This window comes from Podarcis pityusensis (genome assembly GCF_964106645.2).
Source record: "Podarcis pityusensis genome assembly, chromosome: 11".
Classification (NCBI taxonomy): Eukaryota; Metazoa; Chordata; class Lepidosauria; order Squamata; family Lacertidae; genus Podarcis; species Podarcis pityusensis.
Window position 1 is genome coordinate 51810510 of NC_138036.1, and position 20281 is coordinate 51830790.

General features: G+C 42.8%; 1 protein-coding gene across 3 annotated transcripts in view; it reads right to left on the bottom strand.

The window, feature by feature from the left end:
* SYK (spleen associated tyrosine kinase) overlaps positions 1–19972 on the bottom strand; it is a 36756-nt gene extending 16784 nt beyond the window's left edge. The window contains exons 1-4 of one of the 3 annotated variants that reach the window (XM_080972708.1): positions 19222–19972; positions 3602–4053; positions 2240–2400; positions 384–522 (exon numbers count right to left, since the gene is read on the bottom strand). In XM_080972708.1, coding sequence (XP_080828834.1) covers positions 384–522; positions 2240–2400; positions 3602–4009 — 708 coding nt within the window. In that variant the 5' untranslated portion in view covers positions 4010–4053; positions 19222–19972. Of the gene's footprint in view, positions 1–383; positions 523–2239; positions 2401–3601; positions 4054–13608; positions 13691–19221 lie in introns of those variants that run through there. The other 2 variants (XM_080972710.1, XM_080972709.1) reach the window with 2 other exon arrangements.
* Positions 19973–20281: the final 309 nt, after the last annotated feature.

Here is a 20281-nt window from a genome sequence, read left to right on the forward strand (position 1 = left end):
TGTCTCATAATGCAATCCTAAATTTATATTCCCTTATGGCACATAGTGTTTCAGAGAGGGCATAACAAAAATGGAATTTCACTGTCTTTCTATAACTCTGCTATTTTCATGAATAAATTAGATGATTTGGGATTTCCTGCAATTTGCTCAACAACAACCGTAGCCCAAATTAACCTATTTTTTTCTAAGGAAGATCTAAACAGCTCATATTAACCAAAGTAAGCATTATCCTCCCATACTTTTGCCCACAATGGAAAACAGGAAAATATGTGATTTTGCATAACACATTTAATCTATAGACCCACGGCAAAGCAAAACTCCTGTTGTCTATGCTGTCAATATGCAGACATAACAGACAGCTCAGCGAGTGACACTTGACAAACCTGGCAGAGTGTATCAAATTTCTTTCCCTCTGGGATTGAGAGTTTCCCCCTCTTGTCCTTCTCAATACGATAATGTACCACCTTTCCTTCATTGAGCAGACAGAGAGCATAGGATCCCTGATTCTCCTTTTCCCTGATTCTGCAAAGAAAAGAAAGAAATAAACAAAGGAACAATTTTCAAACTGCAAAGAGTCATTCTTATGTAAACAAATACGAGGCTAATTCTTCTTCACTGTTATTAGCTGTGTAAAGCTCTCAACATGTTTTCTACGGTCTTCAGAATTACTTTTGTCACCCACAACTTGTCTAATAGCTGCTGGAGACAATAGTGCCATACTATCCACCCACCCCCAGACCCCAAACTAGTAGCCAAAGTACAGCTGTTTTCGCAACTGAGATTCGACAGACTGAGCAGTATCCAGAAAAACATCTGTGTGAATTGACTGGTGCAGTTACCTAGTCCATTTAGTAAGGATTATTGGGTTCCTTAATTATCATAATAATCCCAATTATTATAAAATAATAATTACTTCAGAATATTACTCTGTCATAAAACAAATACCTTCCTAGCTCCTTAATATTCCTTGGGAAGTTTTAAATGTTTGATGTTTTATTGTGTTTTTAATATTCGGTTGGGAGCTGCCCAGAGTGGCGGGGCATAAATAATAAATTTATTATTATTATTATTATTATTATTATTATTAACAGGCACTAACATCTACAAGTTCTCACTTCCCTGCAAGTTACACAAAGGTCCCCCCAAGTGTGGCTTGATTTTACTTTTTTACAGAAAACATCACACCCTTAAAATTCAGGATTTCCATTTTTGTCTACTACAGCAGTCCTTCATTTTAAAAACAACTGGCTTCCAAAGTGAAGGACAGAAGTAATGTGGTAGGAAGAGCAAATCTATTGGCTTATCATACTTCTTTTATGCCACAGCCTGGGGTGGTAGTGGGGAGAGAGGCAGAACAACTAATGTGATTTTGCCTAGTCCAAGCTACATGGGTGAGTCGGATTTTCCAGTTCCTGAATTACTAGAACACTGTGCACTTCTTGGCCTATCTATAAATAGGTTACGTAGCTGTTAACAGAAATAAAGGCAACCATGCGTTACAAATGTTGTTATTACAGGACATAGTCAGATAAAAGAGGAGAGAACCCCCAAAATATAAAACGTGAATGAAATATGAGATGGGGATTCACTTAATTTGTTCCACCGCAAAGAAATTCACGGCCTTTAATGCCTGTCATGAGCAACAGTGTGGTAGCAACCAAACAGTATTTTCCAGAGCAGTAAATTCTGCTTTTTGAGTAGACTTAGGTAAGTTATCTCTGTCTTTATAAAATTTGGGTTTGCACACAGTCAAATCAACAATCTTACCCCAAGATCATTGGGTTTGAATATACTCAACAACCAAAAGGGATTAGTACTTGAGATAATAAAACAGTGGAATGTGCTTGGAACAATTAATGTTTCCAGTATGCTGAAGAACACCACATCACCATTGCCTCTCATAGAAAAATAGTTATAAAGTTGGTTAATAACAGTTAAAGTATAATCCACTGTTAGCTTAACAATGCTGTCTTGAAAAACACTATCCCATATCCATAACAAGGAAAAAGGGGAGTCAATTCAATATTTCATAAATAACTTACGATGTCTCGGCAAATAAGCCATAAATGCTGCTTCCAGGAAGGCAAGGCCAGATGGAAATATGGATGAGTAAAGATAAACATACTTGGCAAACTTTGGTATTGTTAGAAATAATGACTCTACTACTTAGTCTTCCTACTGCAGTTCAGGTTGTCGGCATTAAGCCTCTAGAAATTGCAAGAAAAACATGTTTACTTACAAAAATTTCCCATTGGTCCTCGTGCCCAGAAGAACACGCTGTTCTGATTCCTCCCGAGTTATTATCCCATGGAACCAAGGCATTCTCAAATGTGCTGTTGTAGCAATCAATTTCTCTAACTGTGGTTTCTGACTAATAATCGCTTGCTCAAGGGCATGGCCCTGCAGGGGAAAATGGGGGAAAGTTGTAAGAATACAAAATAAGCAGTTCCAGAAGTTGAGCTAGGTGCTGGGCATATCCAGAGTATTTTGCCAGTGTGTGTGTGTGTGTTTGGCAGGTAGGCATGTTTAGCCCAACAACATTTTAAGCTATATTAAGCAAAGCACTTTTTTTCTGTACAGTGGTACCTCGCAAGACGAATGCCTCGCAAGACGAATGCCTCGCAAGACGAAAGAGTTTTCCGGTTTTTGAGTCGTTCCGCAAGACGAATTTCCCCATGGGCTTGCTTCGCAAGACGAAACGTCTTGCGAGTTTGTTTCCTTTTTCTTAAAGCCGCTAAGCCGTTAATAGCCGCTAAGCCGTTAATAGCCGCTAAGCCGCTAATAGCCGCTAAGCCGCTAATAGCCGTGCTTCGCAAGACGAAAAAACCGCAAGACGAAGAGACTCGCGGAACGGATTAATTTCATCTTGCGAGGCACCACTGTATATCTCATGGGTAGGCAAACTAAGGCCCGGGGGCCGGATCCAGCCCAATCACCTTCTAAATCTGGCCCGCGGACGGTCCAGGAATCAGCGTGTTTTACATGAGTAGAATGTGTGCTTTTTTAAAAAAATGCATCTCTGGGTCATTTGCATCTATCCATCTGCATCTATGCATCTGTGGGGCATAGGAATTCATTCATTTTCTTTCTCCAAAATATAGTCTCCCCCCCCCCCCCCGCAAGGTCTGAGGGACAGTCGACCGGCCCCCTGCTGAAAAAGTTTGCTAACCCCCTGGTATATCTGTTTATTTAAAAACTGTACAATTAGTAGTAGAATAGGCTACAATACTTCAAAAGGCACATTTTAGAAGGCAAAAATAAAATGCCAAATAATCCAACAGATTTCATAAAAGACTGGCCCATGCAAGAAAACACAGCACCCTAAAATCTACCCTGTGCTTTTCTGACAGTAAATTTGATCGCTACATGGATTTTGAAACTGGAAAACTTACAAGTAGTCTCCACCCCAACCCCTGCCTGAATAGTGCTGGCAAGAATGGTATTTTTCTTTAGCTGGGGAATTTTGTCATTTATGCTCACAGTGCTTGGGTGCCATTGCAAAAGTGTGAGGTTTCACTTCTTTTCTTATTCTCCTTCACACATCTCCATACTCACCAGGTGTCAAATGCAAAACAGAAAAACACAGGAGAACTAAACTTACATGCAAGTTCCATGTTCGTTTCACATAATCCCTAATTAGATTTTCCTTCAAGTCCTCAAACTGGCTTGTTTTTGGTTCCACTCCTGGTGGTCGATGACACGGTTTCTTGAGCAGGCAAACAAGACCATCAACTTCATCTGAGTGGTAGTTAATGAGTTCTATAGGACTCCTGTGGGACTTTCCTCCTGTAATGGCGTAAGAACCACTCATTTCCCTCTCAATGGTGTAATGATAAACTTTACCACCGTGAACCATGGACAAAGCAAAGCTACCCAGATAGTTGCGGCTCTGTCGCAGGAGATACAGTCCATTGCTCAGCCCGCCTTGCATCAGGTAGTCTTCAGCTTCTTCACGTGTGATGTTGCCAAAGAAAAAGCCGAGGTGACTAACAGGATTAGCACTTGCCATTTTTTCCTTTCACTTCTTAGTTGCTTATAGTGATTATTTTGTACCTGTAAGGAAAGAAGAAATTGTCTGAAGAAATGTGACCTCATATTAAAGTATATCACCTTGAGGGCCACCTTTGGGATGCACACAACACAATGAGAGCCCCATATGTAGCCAAAAGGATGCAATGCTAAACTACAGAGAATCTATATTTTGGTGATTCTTTTACCCTTCATTCTGTGAATTGTGTCCATGAAGATGAAGAGCCATGGTTCTGACTATTGTCCTACAAATCTGTTTGCCCCTACTGCCATGAACTCAACTAGACCAGAATCATTTCCCTATTAATAGGTGGGAGAGAATGGGGGGAAATACAGTGGTACCTCAGGTCACAGATGCTTCAGGTTACAGACTCTGCTAACCCAGAAATAGTACCTCATGTTAAGAACTTTGCTTCAGGATGAGAACAGAAATCGTGCTCCAGCGGTGTGGCGGCAGTGGGAGGCCCCATTAGCTAAAGTGGTACCTCAGGTTAAGAACAGTTTCACATTAAGAACGGACCTCCAGAACGAGTTAAGTTCTTAACCCGAGGTACCACTGTATAACCTTCAAATTACCTTTATTGTTTTCTTCTCTTGAGATACCCTTGGTTGTAGGTGAGATTTAATCCTGAAAACACACAAGTTAACTTGGCTAATTCAACACAGGTGGAAGTGATGCTTGGATTATATGGGTGGCATATGAAGAAGTATTCCAGTGAACTAAAGATATTATCATATTGCAGATGTATGGCTGAGATGAGAGCTTGTGGCTCTTCTAAGGCCATGTTCATAGTTGAGGAGATTTGAATCAGGGATTTCCTGGCTCACACGCTTACCCATTGCTCTGCCCATTTCAACAGAAATGAGACTTTTTGCCTATACCACTATATACTTACAGCTCAAACATACATGCTAGGTTTGCTACCACAAGTGCAACTGCCTTTTAAATCTTTCTAACTGCTGCTGAATTACAGGAAAGTCCATGTTTGCTTATCATACTGCAGCCCTGGTCTATGGTTAGACCAAAAAAACCATCTTATAAGCTTTGTTGCTTGTGTTATTCTCCACCCACTACACTAGTTTTTTTTCTAGATTGCAATGCACTTCGATTATGCTTTTAAAAATTATTTTCATGTTACACAGGAAGCCACAAATGTTCAGCTCCTCAGCATTTAAGTATTTGTATCTCTCTAGCTGAAAGCGTCTAACCTACCTTTCTGTTTCCTTCTGTGGCTAGTGGACATTCAAAAGTTGCCTACTTTAACTAAAAGACACTTTTTATCAGTGTGCAAGAAAATGAGTGGAAGATAACAGAGACAAGCACAGAACTATTGATCAATGAAACACCTTTCCCTCAGCAAAAACCAAGATATATAAACACTAACTTATATATATATATAAGGGAAGTAACTGAGAATGATACATATAAAACAAGTGCCTAGCTTCCAGTCTCTAGTGAAACTGAGAATGAAAGGTACAACGGACCCTCCCTGTTTCCAAAATCAGAACTGTTTCAATGACTGACAGATCAAGAAAGGGTCTGATAATAAAGCGTCAAACATTAAAAAATTCCCGATACAAGACTGCCTTCAGATGTCTTCTAAAAGTTGTGTAGTTCTGTATCTCCTTGATATCTGAAGGGAGGGCGTTCCTCAGGGAGGGCACCACTACCAAGAAGGCCCTCTGCCTGGTTCCCTGTAGCTTCACTTCTCACAGTGAGGGAACCACCAGAAGGCCCTTGGAGCTGGACCTCAGTGTCCGTGCTGAACAACAGGGGTGGAGACGCTCCTTCGGGTATACTGTGTCAAGGCCATTTAGGGCTTTAAAGATGAGGTGGCAGGTAAGTGATTTCTTTCTTTCTTTCCTTTCTTCTCACCTGGCAGGTGAGTTGCCACTGCTACCTTGCTGCTGTTCTGTGAGCTGGAATCTGAAATACCTCTGAGATATGATGCTGTTTCCTTGCCATGTGTATTATGCAGAAAAAGAAATGGGAGCCATTTCTTTTCCTGTAGAAGGTTCCTGGAAAGGAAGCTGATTTCATTCTTTCCCAACAAGCGGCATTTGAAGCTTTGTTCTGCAGTGCAGGCATGAGCTGGCAGTGGCAGCTCAGCTTTTGGCTTTCCTCTGGCTTAATTAGGCAAAAAAAGAAGGAAGGTAAATTTGTCTTTGCCTGCCTCATCCCATATGCCCAGTATTGGGTGTATGGAAAGAGGGTACCATCCCAGGAAGCCCTTGAAATACAGGACCCCTGGCCAAATGACAATCTTCTTTTTAATTCAATAGAAAAAGTTAAATGTTTCTCCAGGGATGTTAGAGCCCCTGAGAATTTCAACGGTATCTCTTTGAATCCCAAGTTGTGTAAAATGATGGAATTTTGGGGGCACATTTTCCATATTACTTAGGTCCAGACAACAGAAGGATCTGCTGGGAGGCATTATCAGACTTGCTGTTGGCACACCATGGGGTGGTAACAAGGATGGGTGTCAAAAAGCTCTATGGGTGCTGCTACCTTGTTGGAAATGGATGCAGGTTTGGATGCTGACAGCACTATATTATGGGTTCCTGGGCTCTGTTTATGTGTGTAGAGACTAAGGCTTCTCTCATTTTCAAGTGACATTTGAGTTTACCAGCCACTCACTTAACTGAACTGTACAAAAGAAGAAAACCCCCCAACCCCAACCCATGATTTAGCATGATGCAAGGGAAGAAAGCTGAATAGTTATACATCTGCAAGTGTGTGAAAACGTAAAGCTGGTATCTCTAGGAAGTGGTACATGTAAATAAAAAAGGCACTAGAGTCAGAGCTACGACAGTAATGATATGCAAAAATGAAAAGCTCAGCTGTGTAATAAAAAAGTTAAATAGCAATAAGTTGCCCTAAAAATAACTGTCAATCCAATGCCCTGAATGTTTATGTTCAGCATAAATGAGGGGAAAAATATTTAGTATGCCAACATAGCACTTTTCCAGATGGATTTTAACTTTTAGACAAGAGGAGGAATGCAGTTTTCTAAGACAGCTTAGATAGGAATCAAGCTAATCTTTCACACAAAACATGAGCTGAATAACACTCAAGTTGATACTTAACAACAAGTGTTGTTAATTAGGAAAAGTCAAATTATCTTCCAAATTTAGGTTCTCTCATCTCCACAAGAGAAGCAATGGGGAAATATATATGAAGGACTTGCACAATAAAATTAAATATCCCAGAAATATCCCATTGTTTTACAACTTGTAAAAAATACAAAACTAGGGCAAGATTGGCAATGTGTTAGTCTGAGATGCTAAGATGGGGAAATGCCAGAGCCCCACTATAGATAAACAAAGGCCCAAATTGCATGAGCCAGTGCACTGAAAAACTTCAAGCAGGGGCAGCACATCCCAGAACTTGATTCTGTCACCCGCCATGCATATCATTTTATGCTGTATTGCTGCTTACACCCCAACCTCTGTACAGAAATGCATGGCTGAAGAGTCATTATGCTTGCTTAGTCTAGTAAAGAAAATAGAGGGATCACCCTCTTGCCTGGCATCCTATAGTCTTTTGGGGGGCACAGAAGCTAAGGGGACAGATGCAGAGATACAATGAAAGAGGAATAGCAAGGAAACAGAAGTCTTTCTTCAGTATACATATGCATGTCACCTGCCACTAATTGCACATCCGTAATTTGCAGTGACCCACAGCAGTAATGTACCCGAAAAGTCAGTTTGGTAGCATTCGCTTTATTTTTATGTTTATAAAGAAGTAAAGCAATAAATCAGAACATAAGAAGGGCATGCTGGATCAGGCCAATAGCCCATCTAGACCAGCATCCTGGGCTGCATACAAACTATTATTATTATTATTATTATTATTATTTACTGCATTTATATACCACTGTATATCCGGAGGTCTCAGGGCAGTTCACAGAACAAAATCAAAATATAAAACCACAAAATATATAATCAAAATAAAAAGAACAACGCAATAACGCCCCCCCCCAAAAAAACACATTTAAAAAGGGCATAGGAGTTCAATCAAATCAAACAAATGCCTGGTTAAAAAAGAACATTTTTGCCTGGCGCCTAAAGGTGTATAATTAAAGTACCTGGTGAACTTCCCGGGGGGGGGGGGGTTTCATTTAAAGCACATTTAAACCCAGGACTCTTCTCCCCCACAAGAATCCTGGAAATTGTAGTGCTAGTAATAGTAGCTCTGAAAGGAGGTAACGCCAGATCCCGGGAGTCTTGGGAGAAGTTATGTGGCTCAAATGTATGGTTTGCATGCAACCCTGTTCTCACATTGGCCAGCAAAATGCCCATCAGCAGGAGCTGAGAACAGTATTCTTCCCCAGTTGCTATTCCCAGCGACTGGAATTCAGAAACATACCGTCTCCAGCAGTGGAGGTAGAACAAAGGGACTGGCTTGTATCCATTGAATTTGTCTAATCTTTTAAAATCCATCCAAGTGGATGACCATCACTACCTCGTGGGAGTGAATTCAATGGTTTAACTACGTACTTCTGCCTATTCTGAATATTCCAACATTCAGCCTTACTGAATGTCTTGAAGTTAAAGTAATTTTTCAAAAGGTAAAAACTTTTCTCTACCCAATTTCTCCATACCATGCTTAATTCTACACACCTCTATCACGTTTGCTCTTACTTGCCGTTTCTCTAAACAAAAAGCCCCAATTGTTGTAACCTGTCCTCATAATGGAACTGCTCTGCCCCTGTGATCTTTTTGGTTGCCTGCCCTTTTCTGAACCTTTCCCAGCTCTACGGTGTCCTTTCTGAGTGAGGTGGCCAGAACTGTACACTGTACTCCAATTCAGGTTGCACCATAGATGTGTAACATTACTTCAGTGATGTTGGGCTGGAAGAGGTCACTACAAAGGAAGGACATACGCTTGCTGTGTCAAGTGAAAGTAACTCACTAGCAACATTCAGAAAATTATCCTCTTAGAGGTAGCTATGCAAAGACGCTTCTCACCCTGTCCAGATTACAGGTCGATAAATTTACATAAAAGTTAATGATAGATCTAGAAGCCACTGAACTTTTTACCAAATGTTTGAGCTGCAGCTCATAGGCAGGAATTACGCCAATCCAGTACATATCAGAGCAAAGTACAGATTGTGAGAAAATATGCCTTTAAAACAGGCAGAACTGAAACCTGTTTTTGTCTTCCCCTTTTTTCACTTTATCTCCCGTTAATCACAGGCAGAATGACCAGTGGTGAGGGCCAGTGAGGCCTGTGGTCCAAAACAACTGGAGGACATCAAACTTGGGAAGGCTGTGCTGTAGAAGAGTTGGAGAAGGCCTTCTGGTCACCTATTCCAATCCTCTGCTCAGCGTAGAGAATCTAGAGCTTAAGACATCCCCAAAAGATATCTAAGTCTAGTCTCAGCTTTAAGACCTCCAGCACGGGAGAGCCCATCATTCCTCCAGCTAATTGATTTCATTACTGAGCTATTATTTCTGTGAAGATGCCTCTCCTAACATTCAGGCACAACTCTAACCCTCTCGTAACTTAAGCCCATTTAATCTAGTCATGCCCTTTGTCTTCTTCTGTGTCACTAAGAGCCAAAACTATTTGAAAACGTTCTCTCTTGCTCATACTTCACCTGCTTAGTCTTCTCTGGGCTAAACATACCCAACTTCTTCACTCTTTCCTCCTAGGATTTGTTTTACATATCACTCATTTCTTGCCCTCCTCTACCCCGGTTCTGCTTTGTCTATATTCTTAAAACTGCAGTGCACTCATTTTTGTAAGTCACTCTGAGATTCATTTTTCTGAGGGGAAGAGACTAATAAATATAACAGTAACAGTAACAATAGCAACAGCTTGATACAACACTTGAAGCTGACTATGCTCAATGCAAACAAAAAGTTATATTCAAGCCTTTGTTGGCTTTAGTCTGCCTATGCTAATTATACTCTGGTCTTACAAGAATCACACTCTTTTTGTCAGTTTTTGAGAAACGCTTCCTGTGCTTCTCTGAAAATGTGTCCCCATGACCATACACATTTTTGCTCAAAGTGCTTCACACAAGTCTAATACAATCACCAAAACTCATAATAAAAATTAGATCTACAACATAAACACTAAGAATTAACTGCTAATTTGAAATATATCAAAAACTGAACACTTCATATAGAATGTCCCAGGTTCAATCCCCAGCTCTCCAGGTGGGATTCTGAATGCCCCCTGCCTGAAATCCTGAAGAGCTTCTGCCTGTCTACTCCGACAATAATCAGCCAGATGGACTGATGGTATGACTCAGTGTAAGGCAGCTCCCTATATCCCTACAAAGCTTACCAACAGTTCCAATTAACAGTATACAATACCTTCACATCCCAAAGTAGCCACAAAGTTGGTGGCATTAGTGCCTAGCACCTGCCATAACATTTATATCTTGACCTTAATGTCCAGAAAGCCCCTTCGGAGTTTTTCTTGCAGCAACTTCCTTGTGAAAACTGTAGAGCAGGACAAGGCAGGTGGAAAGGCAAACACTGTTGTGGTTAAACAAACTTAGGCTAAGTTTTACCACACATGAAAAGCTTAAAACAAATCCTTATTTCCTGATGAATAGCCTTTGGACTATAATGTAACTTAAATAAAAAAACTATCTTTAGAAAGATTTTTCCTCCAAAAGCATTTTATTTTAAAAATCCGATTTAAATTTTAAAAAATCCGATTTAAATAAAAAAAAATCGGATATATATATGATTTTTATCCACCCTGATATGCAGCATTGGCAGAGGTGTGCCTTAGGCTCCCTTCCACCCTTGACAAGGAGATGTATGTACATGATGCAATTCAATCATCACAAATGACTTTTGAACTGGGCATTTAACAGCATTCTACTCAAAAGTAAATCCAACCAAGTTCAGTGGAGCTTACTCCTATGAAAGTAGGTACACAGGACTGCAGCCTAAATCTGGCAAGTCAGAGGCAGGAAATTCTGACAATACCTCACTTGCCTTTTCATTACTTCAGTCAAGAAGCCAGCAGAAAGGCAATAACCTGGAGGTTGCACCCCAGTGCATTCTTTACTCAGAAGTAAGCCCTGCTTAACTCAATGGCCCTTGCTCTCTGGGGTAAACTTGCAGTGGCCCACGTGCTGGAAACTGGTCAAGCCGGGAAAGAAACCAGGAAAAAGCGGCTTGGCTACCGTACATTAAGAGGTACATGTTGTTTCTCAGTTACAACATCAGCTGAAAGGCTGGTCTTGGGGCAAGCAGGGGGATCAGAGGGTGGGGAGAAGCCCTCACAGGGACAGGTAAGGGGATTCTGCAGCTGCTGAGACAGCCCATACCAGCATTCAGATTCCTCAGCTGAAGTTCCAAGAGAGGCACAATTTTTGCACCTTCTGGCCTGCACCCTTGGCAAAGACCAACCTTACCAACCCCTAAGTACTACTCTGAGCATTGCACACCCAAACTTTGGCCTTGTTCAGAACTTGGATGAATGCATGAGGCTCAAAGTAAGACTGTGTATGCTCGGCCTTCACGTTTTCAGTATAAGGTTTGAAACAGCCCCATGTGTACGACTATAAATGCAGCAGGCACTTTCTGTGCAGTTGGGAAACTGGCACATTTTGCATGCACAGGTGCTCTTTTTAATCCTGTGCAATGAATGTATGGTCAAACATACGCGATCCCACTTCCACATCCTTGACTACTATCTGAAAGGGGTTCCTATCACTGGCACTCACTTCAAGATCTGTTGTATTTAAATTCTTTTTTACTGTAAGCTGCCCAGGGAATTGTAAATAAATAAAATGTCCTCCACTCAGTGAAGTGGCTTTAATTCTCAGATTTCCTCTGCTGCCATATAATCTCTTCAGCTGCTAGCACAGTTCATTGAACTTATTTTTTACAGTGTTTTGACAGGGTCCATACACTAGGAATGCAATAGGATGTGGGGCAATGATAGGAAAATCTGGCAAAAGTTGAGCAGAACTGTTAATACTATTCCGTGCAACCCCAATCTCTGAACAGCAAGCGACTCCAGGGGTTCCAATGTTTACTCAATTTCAATGTTGAATCAATTTCAAACAAAAAGTCTAGATTGGACATTTCAAAGCTATTGCTCACTGTAGAGGCCTGAGCGGGGTTTCCTAGTTCCATCTTCCATGGTTACTGTTGATCATCCAGATCTTTGTGTATCTGTATCTGGGGGAAGGGCTAATACTACCAGTGAGGATGGGTTAAACATGCCTTCAGTCAAATTCAGAATCTCCTGTTTTAAAGTTTAAAACTCACAATATCAAGAGATCTGGTCACAGATCTCTTATGTCAGGTGTGTGGTCTGGTCCTCAGATCCATGGAGGAAAGTGTTTTCTCCTAGATGGAAAGCTGTAGGTTCTACAAACCAAAGGTAAACCATATTTATAGCAATGGAATTGAATGGAGTCATATTGACAGCAGTGGAGGTGAACTTTACTTAAGCTCCATATATTTCAATAGGGTTTACCTGCTAATAATTTTTGCTGGATTTGTGCCAGCTGTTCTGTTCCCCTGTCTTTCTGCTTTCAAACTGTACCTTTCTTGTCAATGCTAGTAGACAACCATGTGGAATATTATGTAGAAAGGTGCTGTATCTCCTTAACCCAAATCAATTATTAAATGAGACATCTCTGGTTGAGTACCAGCCACATAACTATCAGATTTGTTCATCTGTGGATCTATAATGTAACATATCTGAAACTTGCTGTGCTATATTTCACTCATGCTTGTGTCTAGACCTCTAGGAAATTTTGTTTAGGGGAGTATTTTCTGTTGAGCCCTATAGTACAGTGGATGCGAACTTAATTCGTCCCGGGGGTCCATACTTACCCCGAAAAGTCCATATCCGGAGACGCCGATTCTGCATGCGTGTGGCATGATAGAGTGCTTCAGCGCATGCATGTGCAGCAAAACCTGGAAGTATACACTTCCAGGGTTGCTGCGTTCGTACCTCGAAATTACTTTACCCAAAGGTAATATAACCCGAGGTACCACTGTATATAGTTAGCAATCCTACTAGAAAGTATGCTAAATACCTTTATTAAGGTTTGTAAATGCAGTGTTTAAAATGTTTATGTACTTACTGTTTTAAATTGTGTAATTTTATAATAAGTATCTTCCTAGTACAATGTTAATTCTATCCCTTCCTTTCAACATTGTTCCCTTTATCTCTGGGATTCATGCCAGCTTAAACTAAATAGCTGTCTCATTATTTTTTTTCTAACGTGGCGCTGGATAAATTTTACAATACTTCTATCACAATGGAACAAAAGTCATTCTGTTTTGCAAAAAACACAAGTGAAAGCTTATTAATTTCTTGCCAGTCTTTTTTCTTTAACAATCAGTATTAAAGGTTTCCCTCCTCCTTTCTTTCTGCCGTTCCTGCTGTTCTTGTAACTTGTTACGTGCATTACGGCCACTCTTTATATTGCAACTTTTACAGATGGAGAAGTGAATCCTGTAACTGGCCCTTTCGGTTTTGAAAAGCAGATTACAATAAATACAAGAAAGCCCATTAGAACAGAACTAGGCACCTCCTGTTGAAGTGACTATCTATCTATCTATCTAATCTCCAATGATGTTATTTACCTGTTTATTATGCTTGTATCTCAAACTCCCGCTGGAAAGCTCAGAAGAGTTCACTCGGGTTTCCTGGCAAGTAACTTGTCTAGGTTCTGGCCAAGCTAAGACTGACTTGGGAGGGGCAAATAACCTCCGTTGTTAAATGCAGAATACTTGCTCCTCCCATCAGAAGTGTTCTAATTCTTGAGCTCAGTTTTTATTTTGACAAGGAATAAAATAATACTGTTTAAACATATTCACCATCATTCAACAAGAAAGATCTACAAGCAGAAACAAGATTTCTGCACACTGATTTCTATCTTTTCGGATTGGAAATCATAAACAGGATAATGCACATATGCACTGTACTGTTCAGGCAAGACTTAATTGCTAGATGTCTCTCTTGGTGAAAACTGGGATTTACAATCCCATCTGGGACGTCTAGCTACATTCTATCTTTTATTCGTTTGTTGAAGACATCTATATATCACTTAATTGTTTGCATTTCATGGCAGTGTACATAAAAACAATCTACAGAAAACAAATGCATGACAAATACAGGATAATAAAACATTAAAACTTTATCATAAAACCTGGTCTGCTGGAAGAAGATAGACTTCGTCATGCACCTGAAGCTAGAAAGGAGTGTGCCTGTCTAATTTCAGCTGGGAGGGTGTGCCACAGGCTTGGACACAGCACACTGAATGCACATCTAGTAGTTATGAGCTGTGCCTCTAAATCATTGGAAACCACCAACAGAGATTCTTGCATAGATCTTGGTAATTGGGCCAGGATATAAAAGATCAGGCAGTTCTTAAGATCTACTGGACCCTTATTGTGGAGGGCCTTGTATATTAATACGAGAACTTTGAATCTGGCTACCAGTAATGCATGAGCAGCTAGTGCAAGCTTTTAAGCACTGGAGCTGTGGGCTGGCCATGGTCTGTCTCCACCAGCAGGCTAGCCACTGCATTTTGCACCAGTTGTAGCTTCTGTACTGGGTGCAAGGGTAACCCTGTATAGAGCACATTGCAACCATCAAGTCCTAAGGTTTACTTATATATTTTATTATTGTATTTATAAAAAGCAGCCCAGTAATATCACTGTATTTTTCCGTGTATAAGACGAGGTTTTTTGCTCTAAAAAAATGGGGGTCGTCTTGTACACGGAACATGGGCATCTGGGGGAATTTAAAAAAATATTTAAGCATATGTCTGGGATTTTGGCTTGGGCAGACTGAGGCGGTCCTTCTTGTTACCATCCCACCTTTCTCTCCCCCCCCCCCCCCGGGGCTGCATGCTGCCAACTCGCTCGCCTCCTGAAGCCCCCACTGGCTCGACCACCGGATCAAGAGCAGCCGCCGCTGCCGCCACTGAGAGCTGCTTCAGCTACCTCTCCTTGGCCTTCTTTCCTTTTTTTCCTCTTCCCCTCTCAAACTCCCACCCTGCCCCCAGCCCGCTCATCACCTTCCTCAGCTCAGTTTGCTCGACGGCATGGCCTGACGCAGAGTGGCCGCTGCCTTCCCCCGGCTCTTCCTTGGCATCTTGCTTGGGAGCCTGCTTCCCCACAGCAGCAGCTACCACCGAGGGGGAGCATGTGGAGCCCCCGTCACTGCCTTTGCTTCTGCACCACGGTGCACTGCATGCACCTCATGCTGGAAACTTTGAGGGCAATTGCCCCCCAAAAGATCAACAACTTGCCACCACCAATCATCCAGATTTTCACTTCTATTTTAAGGTTTCATTTTCTTAATTTTGGGTTAAAAAAATAGGGGTCGTCTTATACATGGGGGCATCTTATACATGGAAAAATACTTCCAGAATAAAAGCTGCTAGCAAAGAGAAAAACAAAGCCAGTAGTTCAGAACACTAAACATACTGGTAGTTTGTTAAAAAAAGGGACTGGAAGACTAAACCTGGTGCCCAAATGGCCTTGAAGAAAATACAGTGGTACCTCGCATTACAGACGCTTCAGGTTACAGACTCTGCTAACCCAGAAATAGTACCTTGGGTTAAGAAATTTGCTTCAGGATGAGCACAGAAATTGTGCGGTGGTGGTGCGGTGGCAGCGGGAGGCCCCATTAGCTAAAGTGGTACCTCAGGTTAAGAACAGTTTCAGGTTAAGAACGGACCTCCAGAACGAATTAAGTTCTTAACCCAAGGTACCACTGTACTGTGGCCCTCCTGAGGGAGCACATTCTCCCTGGTACCACCTGTTTCACTTCATGGGTCCTCTGAAGAGGATCTTAAGGTTTGTATAAGTATATATGGGAATAGATGATCTTTCAGCTATCCTGGTCCCAGCCTGTTAAGCGCTTTAAATGTTAAAACCAAGACAATGAATTGGGTCCAGAAAGACTGGGAGCCTGCTTGGCTGTTAAAACACTGTTGCGATATGTTGAAATTGCCCGCTCCCAGTTAACAATTTTGCAGCACTGATTTGAACCAATTGGACCAATGCAGTTCCATGATGCTATATTTTAGTTGCATTAGACTAAATAATTGTAGGTCACTTTGAGTTAACATATTGTTTTTTAAAAAGTGGCCAATATGTCCAATAAATAAAAACATACAGAAATAGGGGCATGGCTAAATTAGATTGTTTATTTCTTCTCTTCACACAAGAAGCACAAAGGGGGAGGGGGAGTCAGCCCTGAAAATATTTCCCCGTTTATCACACTGACTGCATGTAGCAGAAGTTGAAAGTTTCATAATGGAGTGTGGCGAACCCAAATGCACCTTCTAAAAATGATGCATTTGATGTTTCACTTCAAGCAAACTTCTACAATGTAGAAACAAACATGATGTTCCTTTGCCCCAGTAGTGAAACCTGAATTCTGTTTTGCATTCAACGGACTCAACCAAATTAAAGCCTGCACAAGAGTGTTACAAAAGACAGGCTTGGGGTCCCACCCCCATGTCCAGCTCCCCTTCCCTTTCCCCCCAAACTTTACCATACTGTTATTAAAATAAAAATATTCATGCTTCTTTCAAAATGAATAAACTGCAATATTGTTGAGACCGAAACCAAGGGAAGAAATTATGAAATCCTTCCAAGCATTTAGTTTTGTGTTTTTTTTTTGCTCAGATTTTGCTATAGGGAACTACAAGGAGGAACAACCAAAAAAGGAATGACCACAGACTTGCACAGAGAAAAAGGAATGGCTGCAAGAGGGGTTTTTTTTGCTTTGTTTTTTGTAGCATGTGACCTTATTGCTTTTATTTATTATTTATTGAATTTACATACCGCCCTATACCCGGAGGTCTCAGGGCAGTTCACAGAACAAAACCACAATACATATAATCAAAATAACAACCCAATAACACTCCCCCCCAAAAGAACATTTTAAAAGGGCATAGGATGTAAATCGGATCAACTAAAGGCCTGGTTAAAAAGGTTTGGGTAGGTAGCCATGTTGGTCTGACGCAGTCAAAATAATTAAAAAATTGTCCAGTAGCACCTTAGAGACCAACTAATTTTGTTCTGGGTATAAGCTTTCATGTACATGCACACTTCTTCAGACGTTTTTGCCTGGCACCTAAAGGTGTATAATGAACACACCAGGCGAACTTCCCTGGGAAGAGCATTCAACAGACGGGGAGCTACTGCAGAGAAGGCCCTTTTTCATGTTGCCACCCTCCGGACCTCTCGAAGAAGCACACGAAGAAGGGCCTCAGAAGATGATCTCAGAGTCTGGGTAGGTTCATAAGGAAAGAGGCGGTTCTTGAGGTATTGCAGTCCTGAGCAGTTTAAGGCCTTATAGGTCAAAACCAGCACTTTGAATCGGGCCCAGAAACTAAATGGTATCCAGCGCAGTCGGACCAGGATCAGTGTAATATGCTCAAACTGTCTTGCTCCAGTGAGCAACCTGGCAGCTGAATTCCGCAGTTTCTGAACTGTCTTCAGAGGCCCTTTGCAGTAATCTGACCTTGAGGTTACCAGAGCATAGTCAACAGTAGTTAGGCTATCCCTAACTACTGTTGGGATCGGGGCTACCGATCGGAAGGTTGGCGGTTCGAATCCCCGTGATGGGGTGAGTTCCCGTTGCTCTGTCTGAGCTCCTGCCAACCTAGCACGCCAGTGCAGGTAGATAAACAGGTACTGCTGTGGCGGGAAGGTAAAACGTGTTTCTGTGTGCTCTGGTTTCTATCACAGTGTCCCGTTGTACCAGAAGTGGTTTAGTCATGCTGCCCACATGACCTGGAAAGCTGTCTGTGGACAAATGCCGCTGAAGCGAGATGACCCCTGCAACCCCATAGTCACCTCTTACTGTACTTTACTGTTCAGGGGTCCTTTACCTTTTTTCACCCTGGTCCAATGTAATGCCGGGGTGCCAAATCACCCTGCCATTCATGCACTGTCCCTTGTGGCTTTCTTTCTGGCCCGATTAATGCCTGCTGGGTATGGGCTCTTGCGTCCAGGGGTCCTTTACCTTTTTACCAGTACGTTTCCAAGCACAATTCAAAGTGTTGGTGCTGACCTTTCAAGCCCTAAATGGCCTCGGCCCAGTATACCTGAAGGAGCGTCTCCACCCCCATCATTCAGCCCGGATGCTGAGATCCAGCACCGAAGGCCTTCTGGCAGTTCCCTCCCTGTGAGGAGTGAGGTTACAGGGAACCAGGCAGAGGGCCTTCTCAGTGGTGGCACCCGTCCTGTGGAACGCCCTTCCATCAGATGTCAAGGAAATAAACAACTATCTGACTTTTAGAAGACATCTGAAGGCAGCCCTGTTTAGGGAATTTTTTAATGTTTGATGTTTTATTATGTTTTTAATATTCTGTTGGGTGCCACCCAGAGTACCAGAATAATAATAATAAATAATTATTATTATTACTTTTACTTATGGCGGTGGGGGGGGGGGAGAGAGATGTACCACTTCACTCTTGCCCCCCTTCCCCACCCCAGCTCTTTCCCGCGTGAATTTCTTCAGCCAAGCGACCCCCTCAGGCAGGGCTGGATTTAGGTTTGATGAAAGTAAGCTACTGAAGGTAATGGGGCTCTTTATATGTCCAGCTGTCCTTTCTCAACAACAAATTGTTGCTTTTGTGTGTGTTGAATATATGGTGTTTTATGGACCTCGTAGGTATCTAAAGCCATTTGTACATGCAGAATGTAGGCACCCTATACAGTGGTACCTCGGGTTACAGACGCTTCAGGTTACAGACTCCGCTAACCCAGAAATAGTGCTTCAGGTTAAGAACTTTGCTTCAGGATGAGAACAGAAATCGCGAGGTGGCAGTGGTAGGCCCCATTAGCTAAAGTGGTACCTCAGGTTAAGAACAGTTTCAGGTTAAGAACGGACGTCTAGAACGAATTAAGTACTTAACCCGAGGTATATCTAGAAATGAGCAAACCATTGATGTTCTAGGCTAGGAGGCAGGGCCCATTACTTACATCACAGGAGCCTACACAACACAAAACACTGTTGCTGTATGTAGGTTTTATTTTATTTATTTTTTATCTCATATTTTGGAAATGGACATCCAGGGTTTTAAATTTTATTGCGGCCTCAGCTATAGCTAGTTTAGCTTATACGTAAACCCGGCACTGCCCTCAGGCCCCAAGCCGTGGCTCCCTTCGTTCCCATCCCCCCCCCCGCCCCGTCCCTCCTTCAACTGAGGCAGAAGAAGCGTCTCTTACCTGAGGGGAATGGGCGGGAAAACTGACGTGACGTCTCTGTCTCTCCTCAGGAGCCGCGGCCTTCCCAGGCCGGGGGCTAGGGGTGAGAGGATAGAAGAGACCGCGGGCTTGGAGACCGGCCGCCGGCCACCTGCCTGGGCGAGGCTCGACCCGCAAGCCGCCGAGCCTTCTTCCTCGCTTGTCGCGCCCTTTCGCCGAAGCAGCAGCCCGAGTGTCGGCGGCGAAGAAGGCCGGCCTGGGCTCGGCGGTCTCTCGCGGGCCACGCCTGCCGGGCCCCGCCGAAGGAGCCCCGGGTCCGTTCAGGATGACTGGAGCGCCCGCTTCCTCATTTTCGAGTTTCCTCAGCGGCTGGGTTTCGGCAGAGCGGCACTTCCTCGTCGGCGCCAAGGCCAGCTGCCTTCATTTGCTTAAGGGCGGTTTAACGGGGGGCGGGGGACGCGGTGTTTGGGGCTTTCGGTACCCCGAGTGGGGCGGAGGCGCTGGGGGAGATGGGGCCCGACCCGGTTGCCGCTTCCCCGGCGCCTCTGCGCTCGGCAGTATTCTCCCCTTCCCTGCCCTCGCTTTTATTTCCATGCCAAGTAAAAGCGCAGGTTCTGCTTTTTCTGCGCGCGCCGTAGCGATTGGCTCCTGCCTAGCAGCGGGGGTTGGGCTAGATGACCCCTGGGGTCCCCTTCCTAACTCTGTGACTCTATGATTTCTCCTGAAATCTTGTGCTTCTTAACGTTGAAGTCATGGAGTGGGTTGAGGCGTGCAGCTGCACCTCCCTAAATCAAGTGAATAAATAAAAATACTTAACTAAAAGTAGATACAGTGATACCTCGAGTTACATATGCTTCAGGTTACATAGGCTTCAGGTTACAGACTCCGCTAACCCAGAAATAGTACCTCGGGTTAAGAACTTTGCTTCAGGATGAGAACAGAAATTGTGCAGCGGCGGCGCAGCAGCAGCAGCAGGAGGCCCCATTAGCTAAAGTGGTGCTTCAGGTTAAGAACAGTTTCAGGTTAAGAACGGACCTCCGGAACGAATTAAATACTTAACCCAAGGTACCACTGTACATAT